Below are 27,868 nucleotides of genomic sequence, written 5' to 3'. Positions count from 1 at the left end.
AAATGGGAAAAAAAATCCCTGGAATCATCCACCAGAGATTCCAGGGAAGTTTATTATGGGATAGATGCTTTGAATATCTTGTCAATATAACAAGTGCAAATTTAATTTAATTAAATCTCGATTATTTGAAGAAAATTGCATCTATAGGTAGGTATTTCAGAAAATAAAAAAGCATTTTAAATTCTAGTTTACAGGTGATATGAATAATCCTCAACTTAAAAAATCTTTTTTGGGGGAGGGGGTAATTACCATCTTTAATCGCTTTGCAAAGCATAACTCGAAAAGAAGAAAAACTTGTATCCTACATGGGATACACTGACTTGTTCCCTCTCCCCTCTATTATCTTGGTTTGTATTGTTCTTGAACTGTTTTGAGTACAAGTATTCCATGACTTTACGTCACAGTTGTTATTATCATTCTTACGTTTATGATAGGAAAATAACAATTTGTTGCCACTGATATGGCATTCAATGGATCGCTTTCCTAATGACAACTCATGAACCCTTCAAACTCCTTACGCAATTTGAGACGAATTCAAGAAGAATATCCCTTAGATCTCCAGTTCTTTATTGGACATCTGAAATTGCAAACAAAAGAATAGGTAATAAGCAGCAACACGATTTCTTTTTCACAACCTAAATTGGTGCACAAGGAAACGAAAAAAAGGCCTAGGGGAAGAGGCGGGGACAATGTAGCAGAAAAAAGCCTGAGGAATAATAACTCTTTCCTTTTCTGAAACAATTGACTATAGATCACCTAGGAACTTTAATAACCAAAACCCAGAGAATTGAGTTGAAGATGGGAACCTGGAAACTATCTATTTAGCTCTTTTGATAGATTGGTATAGACACTCCTGATTCTTCTGCCAGCTTTTTGTAAGCATTTTGCAATCTCTGTGTTACAGGTCCCACTCGACCGTCACCGATTATACGTCCATCAATCTTGACAACCTGTACATGTAAAAACAATCAAGATGGGTAAATCTAAGTTGCATGCCAGAATATCTTATACTAAGTGACATGTCAAAAGGAAGGTAAGATTCAGAGTCCAGTATAGAGAATTGGAACACTTTTGAGTGATGAGGATAAGTGACGATAGTGAAATCTCTTTATCATTATCAGCAAGGTATTACACCAGAGATGCAATAGCATGCTCATTATTGTTATTTGTTAATGATCCTGGGTGGAAGGCAGCTATTCAGACAGAAGACAATAATGATCCAGGGATTTATTTATAACCCAGAGACTCAAATAATCCACTTTGAAAGGTCAAACGTGTGTGAATTGGGATCGACACCTAATTAAAAACCAAGCCAAGGTTCCTCAGGCACTAAAAGAGACAACCTTTAGTCTCAAAACATATTAATTCAATGGATGAAGGAAACTTGAAAAGGAGACAGAACCAGTTCTGCACACTGAGTCAGCCAGATGACCCAAAAGTTTTAAATCAATCAACGACTTTAACATACCGGGCTAAGTTCCCCCATAGTTCCTGTTGTCCACACCTGCAAGAAGTGCAACATTCATATTAAGAGGAAGCAAAAACAGAAAAATGACAAGAATCATCAACAGTGAAAACCAATAGTGGTGGTGATGGTGGTCATATTTCACAAGTAAAAATGAAGATCACGACGAGAGAAGCTTCTGCTTAACACAAACATTTCTCAAGACAAAGATAGCAAGAAACTAAAACCAAAGAAGAGAGGGGATCTCTAAAGCAAGTAGTATGACCGATAATACAACAGAAGAAGCATACTTGTGCTGGAATTAACGTTGCTAAAAGGGGTTCTCCAAGCATGGGCACAATCTCAAATTAATGATTTAAGAGTTGTTAAACAGCGCAGTGCAAGAAAATCCTAATTGCTTCAAGTGAGAAAACAACAGAATGAAGAGAACAAGAAAGTGGGCATTTTCATGTATAATCATGGTGTGCCATAAAGTGCGAAAACTTAATTTTCCTGAAAATGCTTAGATCTTTAACTCATTAATGTCAAGCATAAGAATAAGGAAGCTTGTATTTTGAATATCAATGAATTCAAGTAAGGAATCCAAATTGAAACTAGATAAGATGAGCGTCTGAATCATAGATCCCATGGAATGGTTAATGCCCTCATGATTCATGAATCATACATTTGGTAAAGTGGCTCCCTAGTCCCTCAACATAATATACACACTACAAACCTCATTTAATAATTATAAATATTAACAAAATATGACTCAACAAATGATATTATGACACTTGGCACCAGTATCATTGACTTTGAGAAGAAAGGTTGGAAGCAAAACACTGGGCACAATGATATTGTAAAAATTGTTGATGTACATAATATTGAAATTAGTGAATTTACCCCTACATAGATATAACCTCTTTTTACTATTTGTATATGTTTTTATGCAAGTATTTGCACAGAGATGCACAATAAAGAGGTTTTCACCTGATTTTTATATTCAAAACCAAATATGCGATGAAACTGCAAACAAGAAAAGGGCCACAGGCTTCCTCGTTATGGGGGTGTCGTGGTTGTACATTGATAGATTATCAATGCTACCCAAAACATTATTGCAATACTGCTGCTTTATTCAATTATAGTAAAGATGTCGTAGATGCTTTAAAAAAGGTATTCAAGTTAAAGTAAAGTTTGTTAGGAATGGTTTCTCCAGACAACGGAGTAGGTTGAGTTGTGTGATGAGAAGGATGCATACACTAAATGCTCCCTAAAACTAAATTCTTCATTTGATTAATTTCTTAAGAAGTTGCCTTGGACACATTACAAGCATAATTCACAAAGTGTGGAGCGAGTCTTGTAAGAGAAAAGATGTTAGGTAATGCTTGCAACAAATTTCCTAGGTTTGCAAAAGAACAAACTCATAGTTAAGAGTATACACCTCATCGGCAGTGTGAAATTCTGATAAGCTAATTCGTCGCTCCTCTAAAACTAAATTTTCCTTCAGCACAAGCTCCATGACCTGAAAAAGGGATTATTGATCATCAGATAACTCTACAAATTAATTACTTCATCAAAAACTAAAATGCCATGTAATTTAGACCCATGCCACTCTGGCTGCATTTGTAAGTTGTAACAACTAATAAACACAATGGATGGTTTTCAACAAAATTATTTTTGATCCTAAAATCGAAGCGTCATCTCGAAATAAATTGGGAAAGTAATGTAATACCAAGAATCCATCACTAAGACATCTTCGTATCATAAGCTGGTCGGCAGCAAACAGAGATCATTTCCCAAAGCAGTGCTTCCAAACAAAATATTATGTAATGTGGATTAACATGGTAAGATATTTTTGGTTTACTTGATGGTAGATTGAAAATTAGATTTACAGCTCAAATAGTTCAGGGGCACTAATTGTGCCAAAATCCATATTCTTCTGACAGGAGAGAAACGAGATGGATTTTCAGAACATAATTACTCTAATGAAAAGAAAGGGTGGGGGGGATTTTTTTCTTTCTTTGTCTTTTTTTAAAGTAAGTTTTATTATGACTATCAAGAAAGTACTGCAAGAGTACAAAACAGGAGAAAGTCAACACTTTCTCAACATCTACGTCAAATACATAGAGTCCAAAAAATGAAAAAGCTTCACATCTTCCATATCCCTACCCTTGCGCCGAAAGAAAAGACTCCGTAAACATCTATCTGTCATATAAGAGAGTTGTTGTGTTTTTCCTTCAAGTATCTTTTGTTTCTTTCTAACCAAATAGTCTACATAATACTTAACCTTCAAGTAAGAGAGTTGCTGTGTTTTTCCTTCAAGTATCTTTTGTTTCTTACTGTGTCTCAGATCTGTTTCTCCTTTTTTTTTTTTGGGCCCGGGGGGGGGTGGTTGGAGGATGCGCAACCATTTATAGCCTGAATCTGGAAAAGACTGGGTTCTGTTCCAGTTTTGGTCAAGAACTAACTTTGTATATGTTAAATGCACTAACACGACTGCGCACCTTAAAGAAAATAAAAAAAGGTAGTTTCGCATGATAATACATGATCCATACTGTTTGTTTAAAAAGGGAGAGAGAGACGACAGAATTTTGAACACAACAGAATGATTTATATCAAATGAGAAATCTTCTGAAACTTACTGTTGCTCTTGTTATGCCAGGAAGGCAATAATCAGCATGAGGTGTCACCACGCGCCCTTTCTTCACTAAGAACTGCAAAGGGTAAAAACAGATTTTATCGAAGAGAGGAAATTGACAAGAAACGCAAGATTTGATGGTTGGTAAAAAGCAAAAGAAATACTCAAACCATTAAAAGGTTAACTAAATGACCATAGAATTGTATGATAACACTTTTGAGTTTCGTGGTTATGCCACCAAAAGCAGGAAGAAAGTACAGAAGAAAAGGAGAATCTGTTGGACAATACATGCAATGAGCTTCCCCAAAGTGTGGGTTGCCTCCTGAGGGATATAGACTGGGAACCTAGAGTAAAAGGAACTATAGGAGGTGAATGAGCTTACTATATTTGTAGCATTAGTTTCTGACACATAGCCATCTTTATCAAGCATGACGGCATCATCAGCCCCAGCATTATTTCCTTCTATCTGCACCAGATGAGAAATTGAAGTCAAATACAGTCAGGAGACCATGCAATAAATCATACAGTGTGGTAGTGCGACAAAGACAAGAAACAACTGCAATTTCTAAGGTATGTGCCCCCACCCCACCCCCACCCCTTTTCCGGACTTCTCCAAACAGGAGTTGCATTATTCTTCCTCCGTCTCAGTTAAAGTAAAAGAACTTCACCATTGAGGTCTAAATTTTTTTACTTACCATGACATTTTTGATTGACATTTAAGAGTTTCATAATCTTAATTAGGGAGTGGGATAAGCATTTCATGTACTTCCAACTTTCCAACTGATCCAACAAAATTTTGCTGGATAACCAATCAATTTGACTCCAAAAGCAAATTTGCTATGATTTTTTTTTATTAAGTGAAATTGGTATGTTCTAAATATTGCGGAAGTCGAATATATATAGAGAGTGATTAAATCACAACTACTATATTTAAAGGTAGCTAATAAATAATAAATGAGAGAATAATAAAAGGAACACCAGAAATTAACGAGGTTCGGCAAAATTTAATTTTTGCCTAGTCCTCGGACACAATCAACTCAAACTTTATTTCACTCCAAAAATACAAGTGAAATACTACAAGAGAGAAAGAAGATCCAAATGACTTACGAGATAAGAAGGCAAGTGAGATATGTTTACAAATGAACAAAACCCTTGCTATTTATAAAAGGGAAATTGCCTTAATAATGTTATGCATGACATCACATTAAGTAAGATCATACAATGTAAATGCATGAAAACATGCATCTACCAATTTCTTCCTAAAAGGAGGCTTCAAATGTTCACACTGGTTCACATTAATCTTGTCAAATACAACAAATCTACACCTTGGCAAGATTTAACTTTTTCAATTTTCTCTCACTGATAAATTTTGATTGTGTTTTCAACTTCAATCTTCAAAGCTCAACAATGTTGATCAAGTTCAAACAATGTTGAAACTTGATCGCAGTCACTACTTTTGTTAGCATATCAGCAGGGTTGTCTGTAGTCTGAATTTTCTGCACCATGACTCCACCTTCTTCTATAATATCTCGCATAAAGTGATATCGAACATCAATGTGCTTCGTCATTGCATGATAAACTTGGTTCTTTGCTAATTGGATAGCACTCTGACTATCACAAAATAGTGTGATGCTTTCTTGACCAATACCAAGCTCTCTAAGCAACCCTTGAAGCCAAATTGCCTCCTTAACAGCCTCCGTAATTGCCATGTACTCTGCCTCAGTAGTAGACAAAGCAACCATTGACTGCAAAGTACACTTCCAACTAACTGGTGCATTTGCAAAGTGAAAACATAACCAGTAGTTGATCTACGCTTGTCCAAATCACCCGTATAATCTGAGTCACAATATCCTGACTATCTTCCTGCTAAAAAATCAATCCAACATCTACAGTATTACAAATGTACCGTAGAATCCATTTCATAGCTTGCCAATGTTCCTTTCTTGGATCATGCATATACCAGCTTACAACTCCGATAGCATGTGAAATATCAGGTATTGTGCAAACCATTGCATACATTAAGCTACCAACGACATTTGCATATGATACTCTTGACATATACTCTCGTTCAGCTTCATTTTTCGGCGACATAGCATTACTAAGCTTAAAGTGAGGAGCAAGCGGAGTGCTAACCGACTTTGTGTTGTCATTCATGCCAAATCGATGTATTACTCTTTTCAAGTATTCTTTCTGAGATAGATAGAGTTTCTTTGAATGTCTATCTCTTTTTATCTCCATGCCAAGAATTTTCTTCGCCTCACCCAAATCCTTCATCTCAATCTCCTTTCTCAGTTGAATCTTCAACTTCTCAATTTCCTCTTGACTTTTGGAAGCTATCAACATATCATCGACGTATAGGAGAAGATATATGAAGGACCCGTCTTCAAGCTTGCGCAAATACACACAATGATCGTATTTGCTTCTTTTGTACTTCTGTCGCAACATAAACTTGTCAAATAGTTTGTACCATTGTCTAGAAGATTGTTTCAATCCGTACAACAATTTTTCAAGTTTGCACACCATATTTTCCTTTCCAGCAACTTTGAATCTTTCTGGCTGAGTCATATAGATTTCCTCTTCCAAGTCTCCATGTAAAAATACAGTTTTTACATCTAACTGAACTAGTTCCAAATTCAACTGTGCTACCAAAGCCAACAAAACTCTAATGGAGGAGTGTTTCACAATTGGAGAAAACACCTCATTTTAATCAATTCCCTCCTTTTGAGCGTACCCTTTGGCCACCAATCTTGCTTTGTAGCGAACATCTTCTTGGTTAGGAAATCCTTCTTTCTTTGCAAATACCCATTTGCACCCAATTGCTTTCATGCCCTTCGGGAGATTGGTCAATTTCCATGTGCGATTCTGCATTTTTTCATTCATGAAAATCATCCACTTATCTTCTTCTGAACTTTGGATTGCGTCTTTATAAGTGGTATGAACACCATCAGCTACAATTGAGGCTGCACAAGCCACTGTCTCTATGAGACGAATAGGTTTCTTTATTGTTCTTTTTGGCTAGCTGGTTGCTATTGATTCAAGTTGTTGGGGTTCCTGAGTTGGAATCTCCTCTTCCACTGACTCTTCTTCCAGGAAAAAATCTTCCATTGTTTCCTCGTTTTCTCCCTGTGTTGGGAAAATTAATTTTCCTTCAAACTCCACCTGCTTTGAAGCACCATCCGTTTGTTTGGCATCTTCAACTGTCACCTTATCTGTTATGGCAGATTCATCAAAGGTAACATCTCTACTGAATATAGTTTTTCTTGTCTCTGGACACCATAAACAGTATCCTTTGACTCCAGAAGTAATCCCGATAAATATAGCTTTCTTTGCTCTCGGATCCAATTTGACTCTTTCACATGATAGTATGCAATTGAGCCAAATACATGCAAAAAATTATAATCTTCAGCAGGTTTTCCATACCATTTTTCAAATGGTGTCTTGCCTCCAATAGCGGCAGATGGTAGACGATTAATGAGGTGGCATCCATATGTTATTGCCTCAGCCCAAAATTCTTTGCCCAAGCCAGCATTGGACAATATACACCGAACCTTCTCCATCAAAGTTCGGTTCATGCGTTCTGCCACTCCATTCAGTTGTGGTGTATTTCTGACGGTGAAATGTCTCAAAATGCCATCATCTTCACAAATCTTATTGTAAAGATCATTTTTGTATTCTCCACCCTTATCTGTGCGGAGACACTTTATCTTTTTGCTTGTTGGAGTCTCTATCAACGCCTTCCATTTGAGAAAAATTCAAAGTACCTCATCTTTGGTTTTCATAGTATACACCCACACTCTCCGGGAAAAGTTATCAATAAAGGTTACAAAATAGTGTTTCTCACCTAATGAAGGTGTATTGGAAGCACCCCAAACATCAGAGTGAACATAATTCAAAATACCTTTAGTATTATGGATTACTGTTCCAAATTTAACCCTTGTCTGTTTCCCCTTGACACAATGCTCACAAAACTCCAAATTGCAAGTCTTTACTCCTTTTAACAATCCTTGATCTGATAAAATTTTTAAGGAATTTCCTCCGGCACGTCCCAAGCACATGTGCCATAGCTTGGTTGCTTCTGCCTCCTTGTCATCAATGGATGTCACTGTTGTTGTCCCAATAACTGTACTACCGTGATAGTGGTACATGTTATTATTTCGCCAAATTCCCTTCATTACCACTAGTGCACCGGAGCATATTTTCATTACTCCATTTTCTACAACGACTTTGAGCCTCTTTGACTTTAGGGCTCCTACAGAAATGAGATTTTTCTTCAATTCCGATACATATCGAACAGATTCTGTTAATGTTCTGATCAATCCATCATGGTTCCTTAATCGGATTGAACCAATACCATATGCGGTAAGAGGATTGTTATTTGCGGTGTGAATAACTCCACATTCTCCTTTTTGAAAATCAACGAACCAGTCTCGGTTGGGACACATATGATAGCTACAAGTTGAATCCATCAACCATATGTCAGATGGTTTGAATGGCTCAGTTGTAACTAGTGAGAAATCAGAGTCGTCACAATCAGCTACATTTGAATCCATGACAGCCTTCCCATTGTTAGGTTTGGCCTTGTTTTTCAACTTTGGACACTTTTTCTTCCCGTGCCTCTTTTCTCAGCAAAAGGCGCATTCATCTTTGCTGGGTCTGGATCTTGACTTGGATCTTCCTTTCTTCGTTCTCATATGATTTTGAGAACGACCTCTCACGACCAGTGCTTCTCCTTCTCCACTCTTTTGTTTTTCTCTCTTTCTTTGTTCATAGTTGTACAAGGCAGAACAAACTTCTTTGAGAGACATTTGATCATTCCCATGAAGTAGAGTAGTTTCGAGGTGCTCGTACTCATGGAGAAGTGAACTTAATAACATTAAGGCCATATCTCCATCACTAAAAGTCACGTCCATATTCTGCAAATCTGTCGCCAACTTATTAAAGCTGGTGATTTAAAGCTGGTGATATGATCATTCATTGTAGTACCAGGAACATATGTGAAGCGTAACAGCCTTTTTTTCATGTAAAGTTTATTTTGACTGTTTTTCTTCAAGAATTTATCCTCCAATGCATTCCACAATTTACTTGCAGAAGTTTCTTTTGTGTATGGGTACTTCTGGTCTCTTGCGAGGTAAGATCGAATGGTACCACAAGCAACGCGGTTGATAATCTTCCAATCTCCTTCTCTGATATTGTCTGGTTTCTTTTCTTCCATGGCAATATCTAGCCCTTGTTGAAAAAGGACATCAAGAACCTCACCTTGCCACATCCCGAAATGTCCTGACCCGTCAAAAATTTCAACTGCAAACTTCGCATTTGACATAATTCTTGTCATAAGCGAAGATGCCAACGACGTATTACTGACACCCGATGTGGACTCTTCATTTTTATTATCTCCCATTTTTGCTACAGATACTATTTATTTACTGACAGTACAGAACACCAAAGTAATTCTTTTCTGATGTGGAAGTTCAGACTATGTTGCAGCCACAGAGCATACTAAGATAGAACCTTGGCTCTAATACCAATTGTTGCGGAATCCAAATATATAGAGAGCGATTAAATCACAACTGCTATATCTAAAGGTAGATAATAAATAGTAAATGAGACAATAAAAAAAAGAACACCAGAAATTAACGAGGTTCGGCAAAATTTGATTTTTGCCTAGTCCTCGGACACAATCAACTCAAACTTTATTTCACTCCAAAAATACAAGTGAAATACTACAAGAGAGAAAGAAGATTCAAATGCCTTAGGAGATAAGAAGGCAAGTGAGAACTCTTGCTATTTATAGAAGGGAAATGGCCTTAATAATATCATGCATGACATCACATTAAGTGTGATCATACAATGTAAATGCATGAAAAAATGCATCTACCAATTTCTTCCTAAAAGGAGGCTTCAAATGTTCACACTAGTTCACATTAATCGTGTCAAATTCAACACTTAATATAACAACTATGCTTCAGTCCCAAACAAGTTGGAGTCGGCGATATAAATCCTCACTTTTTTCTTTAAGCACAACTCATATCATCATCATTACCAAAACAGAATAGAAGTGAAAGCAAAAAATAAATTTTATATATATACATATATATACATATATATACATATATATACATATATATACATACATATATGTATATATATATATATATATATATATATATATATAAATAATAATAATAATAATAATAATAATATTAGAGTTTCCTACCAAGTCTAAAAACCTATTCCCAACTAGTAGGTATCACATATATGGATCTTTCTCTTCCATTGTGCCTATCTTTAGCTAAATCTGCATTGATTACAAGGATTTTTAGGTCATTCGAGACAACTTTCTTCCATATGATTTCAGATCTACCATGTCCCCTTTAACACCTTCATTTACCATATTTTCACACCTACCGTCCGATATATTTGTAGGTCTATGCAGGACATAACCAAATCATCTCAAGCGACGTTCTCTCACTTTATCCTTAATGCATGCTATTTGCACCTTCTAGTGAATGTCGTCATTTTTAATCTTATCTAATCTTGTGTAGCCGCACATCCATCTTAGCATCGGCATATGTGCAACACTCATTTTGTAGATATGTCGGACTTTAGTGGTCCAACATTCACTACCATATAACATAACCGGTCTATAGTTCTATAAAACTTACCTTTCACTTTGGTAGGCAGCCTTCTATCACATAACACTCCGGTAGCACTTCTCCATTTCAACCATTAGGTTTTAATCTTATAAGTAACATCTTCATCTATCATTCTAATCTCTTGAAACGAGCCTAGATATCTAAATTATTTGCATTTTGTCACTGCAATCCTATCTAATCTCACCTCAATTTCGCTATTCTCATGCCGACTAGACTTGCAGTGCATGTACTTAGTCTTACTTTTACCCATCCTAAAACCCTTATTCTCTAAGGTGCTTCTCCATATTGCAAGCTATAAGTTCTTAATACGAAGTATATAAATTAAAGAAGAGGTAAGATAAGAATCTGCAAGTAGATATAAGATAAAGCACTGTCAATATGAATTTCACATCACAATTACGACTTGCTCAGAAACAATAAAAAGAAAAAGGGTAGCCCGGTGCACAAGGTATCCCGCGTTCACGCAGGGTCCGGGGAAGGGCTGCACCCTAAGGGGTGTGATGTAGACAGCCTACCCTAATGCAAGTATTAATGGCTGCTTTCATTGCTCGAACCCGTGATCTATAGGTCACACAGAGACAACTTTACCGTTGTTTCAAGGCTCCCCTTCTCAGAAAGGGTAGGAAAAAAAGATTATGTGAATACTCAAAGTATAGATTTGCACAGCTCAAACATAGAAGAGAAAAAGATACCTTTGCGAGAATGTTGTTGAGAAGGTTGTTATGGTGAATCTTCGAATCCAAATTCTGCCGAGTACAAAACAAGTCATTGATTTAAAACAAAAGGTAACCCAAATATAGATTTATTATTATAAAGGCTCAAAGCAACATAATAGCTCAAGGAATTATATGTCACCTTCCTCAATCTTTGGCTATAAGAAAGTAGCATTAGCATAGAAAGTTATTCAACATCATTAGGTAGGAAGCATAGATCACTTAGATACCTTAACCAAGGATATGACATAATCATGAGCTGAAAACCATGTTACTTGGACTCTCCAAAATGCTGCCACCCGTGTCCGATCCTCTAAAAATGCACTAATTTTGGAGGATCCAACACTCACCCGGCGACATTTTTGAAGTGTCCGAGCAATATAGGCTGAAATTACAATCCTTGGCCAACATCATCTTTTGGGGTTCTGTACATGGTTGGGAAGGAAGCACGTTGAATCAGGGCATCTTTTTGCAGTAACACACCGTCATCCTTACTTGGACTTAATATCAAGTTTGTTCTGAAGGTACTATAGAACATGGTATTGCTAAAGCTAATAGGGCATGATTTTTGAAAAGGGGCTCACGTCTTGGACGAACAGGTACCCACAAGATGGTGGTGAAGTTTAGATAAACTAAAAACAGAGGAGAATAACACAATGTCAGATTTTCTCCCTTTCTTTTCTTTTTCCTTAATTCAGGCTAACTGAAGTTCCTCAGGAGACCTCAACATGATAATGCTTTATGATGGTTATCTCGACTGTAGCAGACAAAAAGTCACATTGTCACTTACCATTTTAAGACATGATCACTATTAACTAATCACAGTACCATTAAACCAAGTTACCCGACCGATGAGCGGATAAGCTACTAACTCCATTAGAGAATACAGGAAGCACAAAAACAGGCTAATTGACTTTTTCTTTTTTCAAAAAAATTATAAGAAATAAACAACTGACGGCAAAAATTGTCTCAGTGGAAATGGAGCCTGACATTTGCACTTAAAGATGCTACAGAGTAGAAATCTGATTTGGTTATTACTTAAGAACCAGCGACTTTAACTAATTAAGCATGGAAGGAGAAACGTATAAATTTTTAATCTGGGGTGATATACAGCATATAAAATTGCAACAATTTGATACTGGGTTTAACAAAAATGAACTCGAGTCTTTTCCTAAAGTTTCAGGGTTAAACTCTCCCTCTCCCTGCAGCAAAAAACAAAGGATTGTGGGAATGTTGAGTTATCAACAAAACCACAACTTGCCTCAAAAATGCTCTGTCAATTGTATAAAAGTCTATAGATAAATGGAAATTGATTTAGCAATATGGGTATAAAGGAAATGAATTTTTTTAAATAAGAAAAGAGGATGCATGGAAATAACATAACAATCTCATGAAAATACTATGTTCAACTGGAAGCAATATCTTACATTTGGTGAATTACGACGAGTGGTTGCCGTCACTAGCGTTATGCCCTTTTCATTGTCATAGACTGGAGGTTTCCATTCAGCAAGAACTTCAAAAGAAGGTGTAATAAAAATATGAGAAAGAAGGATGGATAAATTAGAGTTTAGCTACACCAGTAAAATACAGAAAGCAGACATTTAGTAATTTGATCTTTTTTATTTTACTTTTTATTGACAAGGAAAAATCAAGGAGGCAAATGGACACTGGTTTGGAGGAAATTATTCCAAGTTCTAGACAATTCCATACTTAAAAAGAAAAAGAAAATACTTTAGCTACAAAATACATGAAGATTATGACTACAAATTGCAAGATAAAGGACTTGGCACACAACAGGACAATATTATGACTAACTGTAAGGAACAAGACTACACAGAAAATATATTCACAAAAAGAACACAGTTTTTAGTCTGCCTTAAAATGAGTTTACCAAGATATTTGACAAGTTCAGGCAACTATAACTTAGATACATAAAATCTTTAACAAGTATAGTATATAATGAAATGATTTTCATTCTTACAAGACGACAGTATAGGCTGAACCCTGACATTGTTCATGCAGAGGAACAACGAGAGAGTTTAAAAGCAGGTATTCAAACTATAAAAATATAAACAAAAGGCATCTTACCAATTAAAGTACACCCATATCGATTGAATGCAGGGCTCATTCCTGAGGTTACCTAATGATAAGAACATGAAAAAATATAAGGTGAGAGTGAAAAGAGAACTAGATAAAAAACATAAATGCGATTAGAAGTCCAGTCATGGGTTTAATCAGATTTAGAAAATTACTACTGAGTACAAGAATAGATAGATTAATAGCAATTCTTAAGATTACCTTTTTACCACGTGTCAAAGTTAGTCGGATATGTGCATTATCAAACATTCCATTTGTTAAAAGAGTCTTGAAAATAGCTTCTTTGACCTGCAAATTCTTGCATGAAGTCACAAGTTGTACAAATACTAGATTTCGTGAAGTAGAAATCAACAGCTCAGGATACCTAGACCCAGAGCCAAACAGGGAATCCCACAGCATTTTTACCTCTTCACGAGTTGGTACATTGCTGAAAGCTAGTGCTTTCGCGGAGTCGAACAACCTGAGAAAAGAAAACTAAAATGTAAGCGAGGGATGGAGTTTGGAGTTGCCAAATATTCATGCATAGCCCAATGAAGCTGTTTTACTTTTTCTTTTCTTTTTTTTTTGGGACCGGGAAGCTGTTATGCATCAGACATATACCACAGCAAACTGGATTTACAAAGAGCAAGACAAAGTGTTTCATAGGCAAGGCTCATTTTTCTGATTCGGATGAAAAAACAAACTGATAAGCAAGGCTCATTTTTCTGATTCGGATGAAAAAACAAACTGATATTCTTTTTACTACATCTTCATTGATTAAGCATATTTCATCTCATATGCTGGTGGCAGAATAGGTCACTATATTGACGAATCTTATCCTTATGACTTGTTATCTCATTTTCATAATTGTATTTGCTTTATACATTAAGGCGTGCTTTGACAAATCTGATTCTCAAGGTATGCAGTGCATTATCTTTGGAGCTACTCATTCACAGAGAGCTTGTCCATGCTTCATCTTCTTTAGACATTTGATGCTATTTCCTTCAATCCTGCCCCCCGTTATAATGTCCATAAAAACCATCCAAGCCTTAGAGTTTCACTCTATATTTTACATCTAGACACCAACTTCTGAGCCATTGGAATAGTCGCTACAATAGTTAAACTATGAAAAAGAAGAAAGCTTCAGTCATGTCACCACCTGGCCATACACGAAAGCTACTTAAGTCAACCACATTGTAGAGGTTTGAGATATATGAGGAAAATAATAAAAGGAAAAAGAGAATAAATAGATAACTTAATGATAATGGTTACACCTATTTGATATATATGAGATAAATCCACATACTAAAAAGGGCAGCCCGGTGCACTAAGCTCCCGCTATGCGCGGGGTCCGGGGAAGGGCTGGACCACAAGAATCTATTGTACGCCGCCTTACCCTGCATTTATGCAAGAGGCTGTTTCCACGGCTCGAACCCGTGACCTCCTGGTCACATGGAAGCAACTTTACCAGTTACACCAAGGCTCCCCTTCCAAATGTATCTGTCAATGGCCAATGGAATTGCTCTGAATATACCTCTATGGATCTACAGTGTGTAACTTGCCTATCTAAATGCTCCTCAAGCTTAAATAGCTTCCCACTGTACACTCGAAGCCCCTCCCATACTGCATCACCACCTTGGACAACTGAATCAAACACTGAAACCTAGAAAATGTAAAGCAGTGATCAGTAATTTAGAGCTAGTTGAGCAGGAAAGCAGAAAGAAGAGAAAATTTTCAAATATCATCAGTAAACTTCGTTACAATTTTACCTTGGCAGTCTCACGGGGCACAATCTCATCACCAACCCATGCAAGCAGCTTCTCATTAGCAGGAACAGGAAGACTGGGATGAGGTAAAGTTGAGTTCAGGATATAAGAAGATCGTCTTGTGTGACGCTTAAGCATGTTGTAAAAGGGTAGGCTTTGCTCCAGCAAATCATATAATGATGTTGGAAATGGCTGAAAAGTTTTAGAAGGAAAAGAATATAAGCAAATGTCTTTCATGGGATACTCCGATATTTAGATATTCTTCATAATTTATTAAGAATGGTGTAGGGAAGAAGATAGCTGTGAACAACATTCGAAACGATTTGAGAATAAGTAACATGTTCAACTTTCATGTGATTAATTTTGCAAAAAGACGCATCATGTCACATTGCACATGCAAAAACGGCAGATAATTGGCAGGCATGGGACATGAAAGAGACTTAGGCTAAATAGTTTACCCCACTTCAAATTCACTCAGCGCTAATAGATAACTGGCAGTCAAAAGTATGAGCCGAGGGCTAGTAATGCCAGCAAAAAATCACATGGCAATCATACTTGGTCATACAAACTGAAGTAAAGAGGCAAGTGTCCCCTCTTCTTCACATAGTAACCTAACAGACTAAAGATATTTTTCAAAATGTCACTATAATACCCTGTTCGATCATTACCAAATATGCAAAACCATGTAATAGCAAGTAACCAAAGATCTGTGAACCATATACCGTAGGGTATTTCTTTGCTGGAGCAAAACCTGTTGACTTATGCACACTTTTATACCACCATGGTGCCCATATGCCATCAAATGATTTTGGCCCAGCTTCCCACCTGAAAACACAAAGTCACGTTGGCTTCTTCCTTTTTTTTTTCTTTTTTTTTTTTCTTTTTTTTGGGTGTAAATATACTTAAAAGTTATCAAAATTTTAAACTACCATCTTCATTCTAAAGAAACACATGAGACAGAGGGGAGGGAAGTCTGTCCAAGTTGTAGGTTCCTCCACGAATACAGTCATAAGAGAGTCACCAAAAATTACCGGGGGATATGCCATTTCCAAATAAAAGATGTAACTCCAACCGCAGATACATGGATGGACATGTGGTAGGATGGGGCAACATTTGGCTTCCCGGTCCCCCATTTGCCATGCCCTGCATATTTCTTCTTCGTCGCCCGGTCCAAATGATTTCTTCATATCTTTTGCTGACTTAATGTCCTCTTTCTTTCTTTTTCCTTTTTAAGGAACTTCCATCTTTCTTCTAATGACTCGCCCCAACAAACTAGCACGTCTATTTTTCACACAGTGTTCATAAAAGATCAGCATTCAAGAATCAATTAAAACATTAAAACTAGCCATGATATGGCAGTATAATATGATTGGATACTATAAACTATTTTCATGACAAGTAACACCATCATGACCAAAAAGACCGCGCCTTCTTGAGAAGCTTCCCTGCACCCACATCTCCCTGGAGACTTATTCCCCACCCCTTGCACAGCACATCTCCACTTCCATCTGCACAAGCCTGGGTAGGGTTCAAATCTCAGAAAAGATTAAAAAAAACACCATGATTTTTTCCCATCTACCTAGAGCCTGGTGGGTAGAGTTACCCGGTACCTTTGCTAGTGGAATGTAGCACGTACCCGGTTGAATAGTCAAGGTACGCGCAAGCTGACCTGAATACCATCAATTTCAGGAGGAAAAAGGCTGGGCAGGATTGTCACCCGCATTCTCCTCAATATCGCAATCTCTATCTAACTGAGATGCCTGCAGAAACCAAGAGCGAGCAGCAAATGTATTCTTCCCTTTCCATATAATTTGCCAGGGTTCACATTACCACAAGAACCGCCTCTTGAACTCCTTTTAACCTACTCTTGGCTCTTTGGGAGAAGGCTGAGTGTATGGGTTAAAATGTATCCAAAGAAACCTCAATCCATTATCAGCACGGGTTGGTCAAACGGTAGGGGCAATTATAGCCAGGTTTGGAGTATTCTAAGGAGAAGTTAGTTGTGGCCTGTGGGAGGTGGAAGGCCACGTATGAATAAAGGGGAGTAAGCAAATGCTTTTCAAAGTATGAGATTGGGATATGCCAATATCTATGGGACCCACAGGAAGAAAACAGCATGACAATATGAGTAGTGGTTGTTGGCTATATGAATCTGCATTTCCATTGTGGTGGAAAAGTAAACTGCTACAGATCCAGCAAGATGAATATCTTTTTCTAGTCAATAAGGTAATAACTCCGGAGAGAAGATTATCTAAATAGTTGATGTTGTTTAACTCCAGAGAGATGAGTTTTTTCTTATAAGGTAACATAATTTCAATAATTGAAAATTTTCCGCATACAAAATGTATACCAAAAAGTAGAGAATCTACACAAATATCAGCAACTTTCGCAAATTTTGCTTACCTGAGCATTGAATCTTGAAATGGAATGTCAAGGTCTTCACAAAGGCCACGGAGGGCCGCCTGCAGAAAGACAATTGGCAGAAAGCTTCTTAAAAATGTTCAGTTGTGTGACTTAATAACCAACCAAACAAGTAATCAAGGCACTCAGCTGTGCGATCATTCCTCATGTAAAAACTTGCGGAAGGTACTTCTACTCTCTTTTCTTTTTCCTACTCTCTTTTCTTTTTCCTTAACAGGCCACCACATTTAAAACATAGATGATTTATCTTGTGAAAGGCGTAAACCAGGGGAAGTGACGGAAAAAAGTTGGACTAGATAAAGAATATGATGAGCTTAAAGTTACTTAATATTTATGCCCACTTTGCGTCTTTGATTTGGTTGATTCGATAGAGATTTGGTCTGATTTGGGTCTAATATGTTGTCATTCAATGCAGGTGACGTAGAGGGGATTAATGGACGAATAGTGCAGTAAGTGGGAGGAAAACTTGAGCAAGAAGAAATTCTTGTGTGCGGCCGCGCACGAGCGACCCCCAACACGCACTTGAGCGCGCAAGTGCTACAGAAGTCTGCCAGAGGTGCGCGGCCATGAGCGCGGTCATACTCCCAGGTGAGCGGCCGCGCACGTCCGTCTCCGGGAATTCAACCCAGGCCTATTTTTGTAATTTTGGAGGCAGCCTTTTGATTTGATATTGTGATTTGATTATTATTTGAGGGTTTGCTTTCTGTTAGTTGCTTGAATTTGTTGAACGAGTTTTGAATTAAATTACAAAGTTATTTGGGGTTTCACTTAATCGGAAGAGAAGTGTTTCACCTATATGAAGCCTAGCTCGTCCCAAAACAAGGCATCTCGGATTTTGGAGAGAAGGAGGCAAGGAAACAACGGAAACTTTGAATACTTCATCTAAGTCATTCAATACGAAAGTTTATTTGAATTCGTGGGTTGTAATGTTTTCTTGTCCTCTTAATACTCTTTTGATGAACAATTTTTCCACTATGGAGTAGGCTTTATTAGGGTTGTTGACAGATATTGTGATTTGATTATTATAAGAGGGCTTGCTTTCTGTTAGTTGCTTGAATTTGTTGAACGAGTTTTGAATTAAATTACAAAGTTATTTGGGGTTTCACTTAATCGGAAGAGAAGTGTTGCTGCAATTATCATTGCGTTATCTTGTTTGGCTTAATCTCACTATTCTCATAGGTAATCGAAAGAGCTTGTAGAGTTATTAATTGACCCAATTTAGAGGAATAGTCGAGAGACGTTCTTCGTAAGATCATTTATTCAACGTATTTTTTGCATAGGTTCATAGCACTTGTCATTAGGTTGTTAACGGAATTCTTATTCATTCGGAAGAAGAATTTGAATCCTTAAGATAGCCAAATCATCTACTGAAATCGAATAATAGTTGATCACATATCTTGCCAAAGCCCTTGTTTCTCACCTTGATATTCAATCGTTGCTACTTAGTCACTAAATTTTCATTATTCATTCACAATTGAGAATCTTAGTTTTTACTCTTAAGTAGTTAATAACTCAAAATCAAAGGTTTATTTTCTTGAATAGTGTTAAGCTGAAGATTTTTTTGAGCATTATTTAACCCAATCCCTGTGGAGACGATTTAATATTATACTATCTTTGACTAGCGAGCCTAAGTTTTATACACCGGTCTTGCGCTCGTCAGAAGACTGACCATTGACTAACTGCACTAGAACTCTGCAGTACAAACTTTTAAAAATGAGGTCTTAACATTGCTTCAATAGCAGTTGACCAACTAGTCATAATTGGTGGAGGCGCTAATCCTGCCCTACACAGTTCAAATGAATTAAGTTTCACACAGCAAAACCAAATGAGAGCAGAGAGGTAAATTAGACCTAAGCTTACTATAATGAAAACACATTGTAAGCTGTGTTTAACCATATAGCTATACATTTTAGATCCACAACAGTTCCTTTCCTCTTTTTCCACAATTCAAGGTTTTTGCATTACTCCAATAGCGTTCATGTTCATAAATACCTATATATCTACACATAGAAGGGACTACCAATGAATGCAGTGGTAAAATGACTGAGCAGCCACAATGAAGTTGTGACTATAGCCCTAATGAGCAGCCCTCTATAAACTTTCTCATACCATGTACAAAAATGTCCAGCTGGCAATTTTGTAAGTCAGTTCAAAGCAATAATCAGTTATTACATGTTACAGCAAGACTAATTTAGCTGTGATTAATACCTTCTTACTTTCAGTAATTTGGGTATCACTGGCCAACGGACCATATTTTTCTAGTATCTAACTTTGTCAACATTCCCAACTAGGATGAGAAGAATCGATAACCATATTTTCATAAACCAATAACAAAAGGAGATTATGCTTCAAACTGAATAATGCTACTGGAACAACAAACCTCAGGATTTTCTTGAATATCTGCAGCATCAATAACTGGTGGGGGCTTTCCTAATTCAGATAGCTCGCTGTATATGGAGACCAGCTCTGCCAACCCCAGCTCAACAAAGGATGGAGGCACAACCTTATCAAAAGATGGCTACCAGCATATCATATGAAAGGTAACTTAGTCAAAGCAGAAATTAAACTTTTACAGGACATAGAAAAAGAAAAATAATAAAAATGAAAGAAAACAGAGATATAAGATGAGCGATGTTCACAAAGTTAATTGAATTTTCTGGTAGTGATGCATCAATGTTGGGATTTTGCAATAATTTGATTATTCTAGTTCAGCAAGAATAAAACAAAATAACAGAGATTGAGTAAATTAGGAACTTATAACCAACCATAAGCAACAAGACTTGAACTCAAATTTACCAAGATATCAAGGGGATTCCTTATCAGGATGAAGTGCTTTCCTCTCTTCATCAATTCATTTGTCAAACCTGGCACACGTTGTTTGGCTATATGCTGCAAGAAGAAATAAGGAATAGTGAGAGAATTTTAATAATAATCCAACTATAAATATCTATTGCCAAAAACTGCCTGCTGATGTTAAGAAAGGGAAAGAGTATGATGTTCTGCTTCTATAATGTTATAATAAAGCTGCCCAAATCCGGCGTCTCCTTTTACAGGATAGATGTGTAAATTAAACTTCTTTCCCTTTCTAGCCAATGAATTATGGGGAAAGACTGCACTAAACTATTAATCTGCACCAGGTGTCTAAGGCACTACCAAAACAATTGACCTGAACAAGGTGTCTACAGCAATATGTAGTGTTTGAAACTTATCTTTGGGTCTTCATCTTATTCATCAGAAAGCTCGAACCGAATTTGTCAAGTAAATAGAAAAAGATAATATATAACTATTAACTACTCCAGATAGTACTTCTGGCATAAGGATGGGTTTTACCTTATCAAAAAAATAATAACAGCAAAGAACTCAAGTCTTACACAAAACCTACAATTTCCTAGCATTAGACCGCGTCGGTACCTAGGAACAGTGTTATCTTTGATGATAAATCACAAAAGGATAGAGTTTGGGAAGAATAAGAACCAGAAGAGAGGGGACTACATATATCAAAGCTGGCTTGAATACCCTTCCGGCTTAACACTCGGTCGCTAAGTCTCAATCATACAAATCATATGTTGCCTAAGTTGTCACAAACATAATTTGAGGTTTAGCAGCAAGCAGATTCAAAATTGGATTTATCAACTTTAGATGAGAGGTTTGAATTACGCATTTCCACTGTTTTTCTAAAAGTAAACCAAATCCATCATGATGTGTCTTGTCTTATGATATGGGATTAGAAGAATGTGAATATGAATGAAACTCAAAAGGGTAAAAAAACGATAGATCTAACAAGGAGAGATAAAGAACAAATGATAACTTCATTCTTACATACAGCTACGGGCTGCTTGATTACCTTACAATAGCGCAATCATAACTTTATTCTTACATACAGCAATGGGCTGCTTGATTACCTTACAATAGCGGTACTTCTTTACTCCGGCACCAAAGATGACCTCCTTCACCACTTTATTTCCATCATTGTCCTGCTTATTTCATATAAAAGTTACTCAAAGTCAAGATATAGAGAACTTATTGCCATATAAGTATTATGTAACCATATTCAGAAACACCAACATTGCTATACTTGGAGTAACAAATTGCAACTTAGCTCTGAATAATAACAATACTGGAAAAGGATAGAAATCATGAATGTGGTAATCATCTTACATACCATTTTGGACCTAAGTTCTTCCTTGTAAGGTCTATCTGCTCCAGTCACCCGCAGAAAATTTGCATACAGTGGTTCATCAAGAACTTCGATGTCATTTCTCTGTAACACAAGAAAACACTCTTATGTCAAAAGGATCACGGATAACAAATCCATCAAAACTATGCTAGTTAATTAAGCAAAGATATGAGTGTCGAGACGACCTTAGGATTCTTAACCATCAATTTCAAGCAAATATAAGGCGGAGTTACTTTGACATTCTATATTTTACTAAATATGTACCAATTCAATAGGAGTATTATTAACGCTGGAAAAAAGGTACCATTTACCTACACAGAAAATTGGGATTAGAAAACGGGCGTTCCAAAGAGTAATTATTTTCTTTTGCAGTGTTATAACTTATTTTTAATGACGGTGATGGTGTCTAGGACTGCTTGCAGTCCAAAGAGTAATTATTTTCTTTTGCAGTGTTATAACTTCTTTTTAATGACGATGATGGTGTCTAGGACAGCTTGCGCACACCATGACTTTTTCACCAGGTATGTACTACCTCACACCAGTAGAAGTAGCGGGTAACTCTATTCACCAAGGCTTACACAAATAGGAATAAATCACCTAATTCTTTTCTTTTTTTTCTTTTTTTTTTTGTCTCTGCTGCAATTACTGAACCCAGTTCTCCAAGATTCCCAGTTCCTGACCACTAGGCCACACCAGAAAACAAACTTTCCAAGCCCCATTCCCCATCATCCTCCTTTTGATGGGAATTGAGGGGGATCACTATGTATAGCAAGACTGATTAACACAAAGCATTTATATGAATCATCATAATGTTGGAGAAAGTCAACCAATTCAAGAAATAGAACAACCCATTATTTAAACCACTGCAAAATATACAAGAACCGACATTTATTTAAGAACCAAAAGATACTCCTCACCTGGGCAAAAGAGTACATGAGGCTGGTACTTAGAGACCTGGGTGCAGACCATGAATGGATCACCTCAATTTCTTCTCCCATTTTTTCAAGAATTACACAACTTGCTTTTCGATTGTATCTTTAAAATGATACTAGTACTACTACTAGCAGTTTAGTTTTCTTGGGTTTAGCAGCAAAAAACATAAGTACACATGTTGCTAAAGAGGACAAGAAATGTGGTTAAATGATAATGACAATTTGTATTATCTCCTTGCCCAAAAAAGAACAAAGAAAAAGTTGACGGGGTTTGGTATTAGAGAAATCGTCAATGCATAGTCCTTATCGGCAATTTTTGAAATTTGGCATAGGGGCTGGAGGAGGTTATAATTAACCTATAAAAAATACTAGATTCTTGATTTTTAAGAGAGAAATATATACACGGCTTCTTAAGTTATTATATAGACCAACACTTTCCTCCTTTCAAGTTTCAAAAGGTTGAAGAATAATATGAATCCCCGTTATTTCAAAATACAAAATTTGCACTCATAATGTACTCAACAAATCATTTTTATTTATTCAATGTGTAAAAATTCTTTTAACACATTAGGCTATTTAAAATCAATTGAGTGTAAATGCAGACAATAAATATGAAACTACATAAGTTTATGCTCTAGTGGTATTAATGTATCTTTGTTCTTTTCCTCTCTATCCCTCTCATGTTTCTCTATGTAATAAGGAAATTATAAAATAATGTTATTAGTATAATGATGTCAAAAACTTTGGGACGTTAATCTAAGATATATCTTCTTATTTAAATGTCATATAGATTGAGATAGAAATAGTAAACAGTGCTTCGTCCATTACACAAAATCCAGTTGAACAAGTTTGCTAATGCACAAGAAATAATAGACAATGTTTTGTTAAATAATACTGCATGTTTCTTAGCCAGAGGCGGATGCAAGGCATTTGTACCGGGTTCAACTGAACCCAGTATTTTTAGCGCAGAGTATAAATTTATATGTAAAAATTTAATAATATTGCAATAGATAGCAACATGAACTCATAACTTTAAAAATACAATGAGTTCAATGCTAAAAACTTTTCCGGTTGAAACCATAAAATTTAAATTCCAGATCCGTCTCTGTTCTTAGCCACACAAGGTATAAATATATAGTAATAAATAAACTCTACAGTCTTATGCTACGTAATGACACTGTGTTTAGTCTGATTCAGAAAGTTGCTTAGCCACGAGTTCCACTTTAATATCCAATTATATCGATTGCTTGCATTTGTTTCACGCCAAGTTTTGTAGCAAAATGCTTGATCGCTTCTATTAGACTACTCATTAGATGATGTCAGATGATGTCAAGTATTAAATACTATTTACTAAGTTATTTCTTTTATTAGATCCCTACGTCACGTTTGATCTTATCTTGTTATATCTTGCTCCAACTAATTACCGAACATGTGAACTAATACTTCATCACTCCCTTCCCTCTCCTGTCCCAAAAAATAAATTACCAAATAAAAGTATAAACTTTTGTTTCAGTCTTTAAGATTAGCTTAAAAATTATTTGATTGATAATCTTGATTTTAAACATGTTGAATTATTTATATGTCTTCTTTTTCGTCTCAGAAGATCTTGACTTGCCAAAAAAAATCTCATTCTTTCAAAGAAATGTATTATGTAAACAGCAAATAAGTACATACTATGCATAGTAATTTCCACCTTGCGTCTCACAATCGAAATTATATGTCATGAGGTGTCATAAGAAGAAGCTACTGAAGCTATTGTGCCAGTCCTGGACGTATTGCAAGATGGGCCATCAAGTGGGCAAAGAGGTCTGCCAAGGAGGAACAAAAGAGGTCGTGTACCAGCCCAAAGATTAGATGATTATGTTTGGGAGGCTGGCTAAGAGATGTAAAAGGCAATAACAGCTCATCATAATCTCACTAGTGAGGTTTGGGGAGGATAATAGTGTGTACGTAAACTTTACTCTTGTCATGGGTTAGAGATGTCATGGGTTAGAGAGACTGTTTCTGATATACCCTCGGCTCCCTCCCTCCAAGTAAGGGTGACTCGAACTCATAGTGCTTACGTCATGATTAGGAATTGGCAGTGACGGAGTTCCGTGCTGTGGTCGAGGATAACCAGCGGTTTACGAAGGAAATGTTCTCTCAATTCGCTAACCTTACAGCTAACTTCGGACCTCACGCCGACGAAGTACCTCGGCAGTGTCCAGCTGAGGGAGCGTTACCTCCACCTCATGCAGGGCAAAATCATCCCACATTACACCATAAACCACCTCCAGTTGAGATAGGTCGTTTTGATGGAGAAAACCCAGCGGCATGGGGGTTTTCAGGCGGAGCGCTATTTTGATTTTTACAACATTGCTGATGATGAAAAACTCACCATAGCTTCGTTTTACCTTGATGGAGATGCTCGAGATTGGTACCGTTAGCTTCACCGTAATAAGCAGTTGGTTGACTGGGACCATTTCGCCGACAAGCTCCTCATCCGCTTTAAAAAGCATATGGTTCTGGGTCCGGCCGGTCGTTTATCAAAGCTGCTACAGACTTCGACGGTCGCCGATTTTCAGTCACGTTTTGAATCTGGCCAGCGGCTCAAAACATGAAGGTGTAATTCGAGTTGTACCACTTTCCATCCAAGGCTATAATTTGGTGCTAGACTTTTATCTTTTGTCCTTCTATGGTGCTGATGTAGTGCCTGGGGTCTCTTGGCCTGCTACTTTAGGTCCTGTGATTACAGATTATAAGAGCAAGTATTTTGAGTTTTCTCTGGATGGGTGTGTTATAGTTGGTCTGGGGATCCACCCCTTGATGTCCAGCCTGTGCAACTACAAACCATTAGGCGTTTAGAGGTGGGCGGGATTGCCTATTATTATCGTCTTGAGCTGGTTAGCAATCAGGAACCCGTGCAGCCAACGTATCCCAGTGATCTTATGGCCGTGTTGAAGCAGTTTACAGAGGTATTTTGCAAACCCCATGGGTTACCACCTCCCCGACCCCAAGATCACGTAATTCATTTGCAACCTCAGGCAGGGCCGGTGAACGTGAAGCCATATCGTTATCCCTACTTCCAAAAGCAGGTGATGGAGCAATTAGTCTCAGATATGTTGAAGGAGGGAATTATTAGGACGAGCACCAGTCCTTTCTCTTCCCCGGTGTTGCTAGTCAAGAATAAGGATGACACATGGCGATTCTGTGTAGATTATAACTCACTCAATGCCATTACTGTTAGGGACAGGTTCCCAATTTCGACAATAGACGAACTATTTGATGAACTTCATGGGGCTCGCTATTTTTCAAAACTCGATCTGTTATCTGGCTACCACCAAATTCGGATTCGTCCTGGGGATGTGGCGAAAACTGTGTTTAGAACGCACGAGGGGCACTATGAATTTTTGGTAATGCTTTCTGGATTGTCCAACGCCCCGTCTACCTTTCAGGCAATTATGAACTCAATATTCTGGCCACATCTCTGGAGATTCGTGTTGGTTTTCCTTGACGACATCCTCATTTACAATGGCTCATGGGAATTGCATTTGGAACACTTAGCCACTGTCCTCCAGCTCCTCAAAAATCACAAACTCGTGGCCAAAGAGTTTAAGTGTCTCTTCGGGGAAAAGAAGATTGACTATCTGGGCCATGTTATCTCAGAAAAAGGGCTCTCAGTGCAGAGGCGGACTCAGGATTTGAAATTTATGGGTTCGAGATTCTAAATTTTTTAAGTTACTGTATTTTAAATTAATAATTTATACATGTTCAATGAATATTTTAAAATAAATACATGTTTTGGACCAAAGCTACTGGGTTCGGCCGAACCCGTAGGTTCTACTCTCCCTCCGTCCCGGTCTCAGTGGATCCAATCAAGCTACATGCCATTTTACATTGGCCCATTCCAGGGAATATCAAGGAGATTCATAGTTTTTTGGGCCTTGCCGGGTATTATCGAAGATTCATCTGGCAGTATGCATCTATTGCAAGTCCTTTGATAGATTTGCTGCGTAAGGAGACTTTCAAATGGACTGAGCAAACCCAAACAGCCTTTGACACACTTAAACAAGCCTTAGGCTCGACACCAGTTCTTGCTCTAACGGATTTTTTGATGGAATTCCATATTGAGACTGATGCTTCCGGGTCTGGAATTGGGGCAGTATTATCCCAGAGAAACCACCCAATCATGTATTACAACCATAAACTATGCCCGAAGATAAGAAATGCTTCCACTTATCATCTCGAAATGTTCGCTATCACACAAGCAGTCAGCAAATGGAGGCAATATTTGCTTGGACGGCATTTTATTATCTACACGGACCAGCAAGCTCTAAAAAATCTTACTAACCAGGTGACACAAACGCCCGAAAGCAATGGCTTAGCAAGCTCGTGGGCTATGATTTTAAGATCCTCTACAAACCTGGGAAGCATAACATAGTTGTTGATGCTCTGTCTCGCGCTCCTGAAACTTCCTTTTTGGCCTTCTCTGGACGTACCTTCGATATTGTTGCCGACTTGCAGCTCGCTAACCAATCCATTCTGAATTATTGGATATACAAAAACAAATTCAGGAGGCTCCCGAATCTGTTACTGACTTTGTCTTTCGTGAGGGGTTGGTGCTATACCGAGGGCGCTTGGTTATACCACCTGATTCTCCTCTACGGTTACAGCTCCTAGAGGAGTTTCATTCATCCCCTGTTGGAGGATATGCCAGTATATTTCGCACCTTCCATAGGCTCTCTGCTAACTTCTTTTGGAAATGGATGCGCAAGGATGTACAAACTTTTGTGTCTGCGTGCCAAGTATGCCAGCAAATGAAGGACTTATTTCGACAACCAGCGGGTCAATTGCAACCACTGCCGGTGCCGGATTTGGTTTTTGAGGAGATTACCATGGATTTCATAACCTGCTTGCCTAGTTCAAAGGGTAAGGCTACCATTATGACATTGGTGGATCGGCTATCCAAATATGCGCACTTTGTGGCACTCCCTTCCACTTTCACAGAGCAAACAGTAGCTGCAGCCTTTGTGGCAGATATTATACGCCTTCATAGACATGCTAAGGTT

The 27,868-nt window shown here is 37.5% G+C and overlaps 1 protein-coding gene across 2 annotated transcripts; it reads right to left on the bottom strand.

Annotated features, from left to right (window-relative positions):
- Window positions 1-105: 105 nt before the first annotated feature.
- On the bottom strand, window positions 106-23,145 carry LOC107768791 (branched-chain-amino-acid aminotransferase-like protein 1). 2 transcript variants are annotated; one of them, XM_016587943.2, is made up of 20 exons: window positions 22,806-23,145; window positions 21,874-21,972; window positions 21,614-21,685; window positions 20,508-20,600; window positions 20,092-20,229; window positions 17,694-17,752; window positions 16,013-16,115; window positions 15,294-15,482; window positions 15,087-15,187; window positions 13,951-14,005; window positions 13,747-13,833; window positions 13,537-13,588; window positions 12,876-12,961; window positions 11,428-11,481; window positions 4,465-4,548; window positions 4,087-4,158; window positions 2,886-2,966; window positions 1,469-1,504; window positions 807-950; window positions 106-577 (listed from the first exon to the last, which is right to left on the bottom strand). In XM_016587943.2, the coding sequence occupies exons 1-19, from the start codon at window positions 22,884-22,886 to the stop codon at window positions 822-824; spliced, it is 1,671 nt and encodes a 556-aa protein (XP_016443429.1). In that variant the 5' UTR covers window positions 22,887-23,145; the 3' UTR covers window positions 106-577; window positions 807-821. The 2 variants fall into 2 exon arrangements, with proteins under 2 accessions (XP_016443429.1, XP_075094591.1); XM_075238490.1 differs by having other exon boundaries at window positions 20,092-20,214; window positions 22,806-23,125.
- Between the last annotated feature and the right edge of the window lie 4,723 nt (window positions 23,146-27,868).

Source organism: Nicotiana tabacum, chromosome 19 (assembly GCF_000715075.1).
Source record: "Nicotiana tabacum cultivar K326 chromosome 19, ASM71507v2, whole genome shotgun sequence".
Taxonomy (NCBI): domain Eukaryota; kingdom Viridiplantae; phylum Streptophyta; class Magnoliopsida; order Solanales; family Solanaceae; genus Nicotiana; species Nicotiana tabacum.
Note: the sequence above shows the minus strand (reverse complement) of the source record. Positions and strands in the feature narration are given on the sequence as shown.

Excerpts from the sequence above, each read along its gene's own strand:
- LOC107768791 (XM_016587943.2), bottom strand. The coding sequence starts at position 22,886 with ATGGGAGAAGAAATTGAGGTGATCCATTCATGGTCTGCACCCAGGTCT. Across the intron at positions 15,483-16,012 it reads CAGCAAAGAAATACCCTACG|CCATTTCCAACATCATTATA; the intron begins GTATATGGTTCA and ends AAAACTTTTCAG. Across the intron at positions 4,159-4,464 it reads AAACTAATGCTACAAATATA|TTCTTAGTGAAGAAAGGGCG; the intron begins GTAAGCTCATTC and ends TACCCTTTGCAG.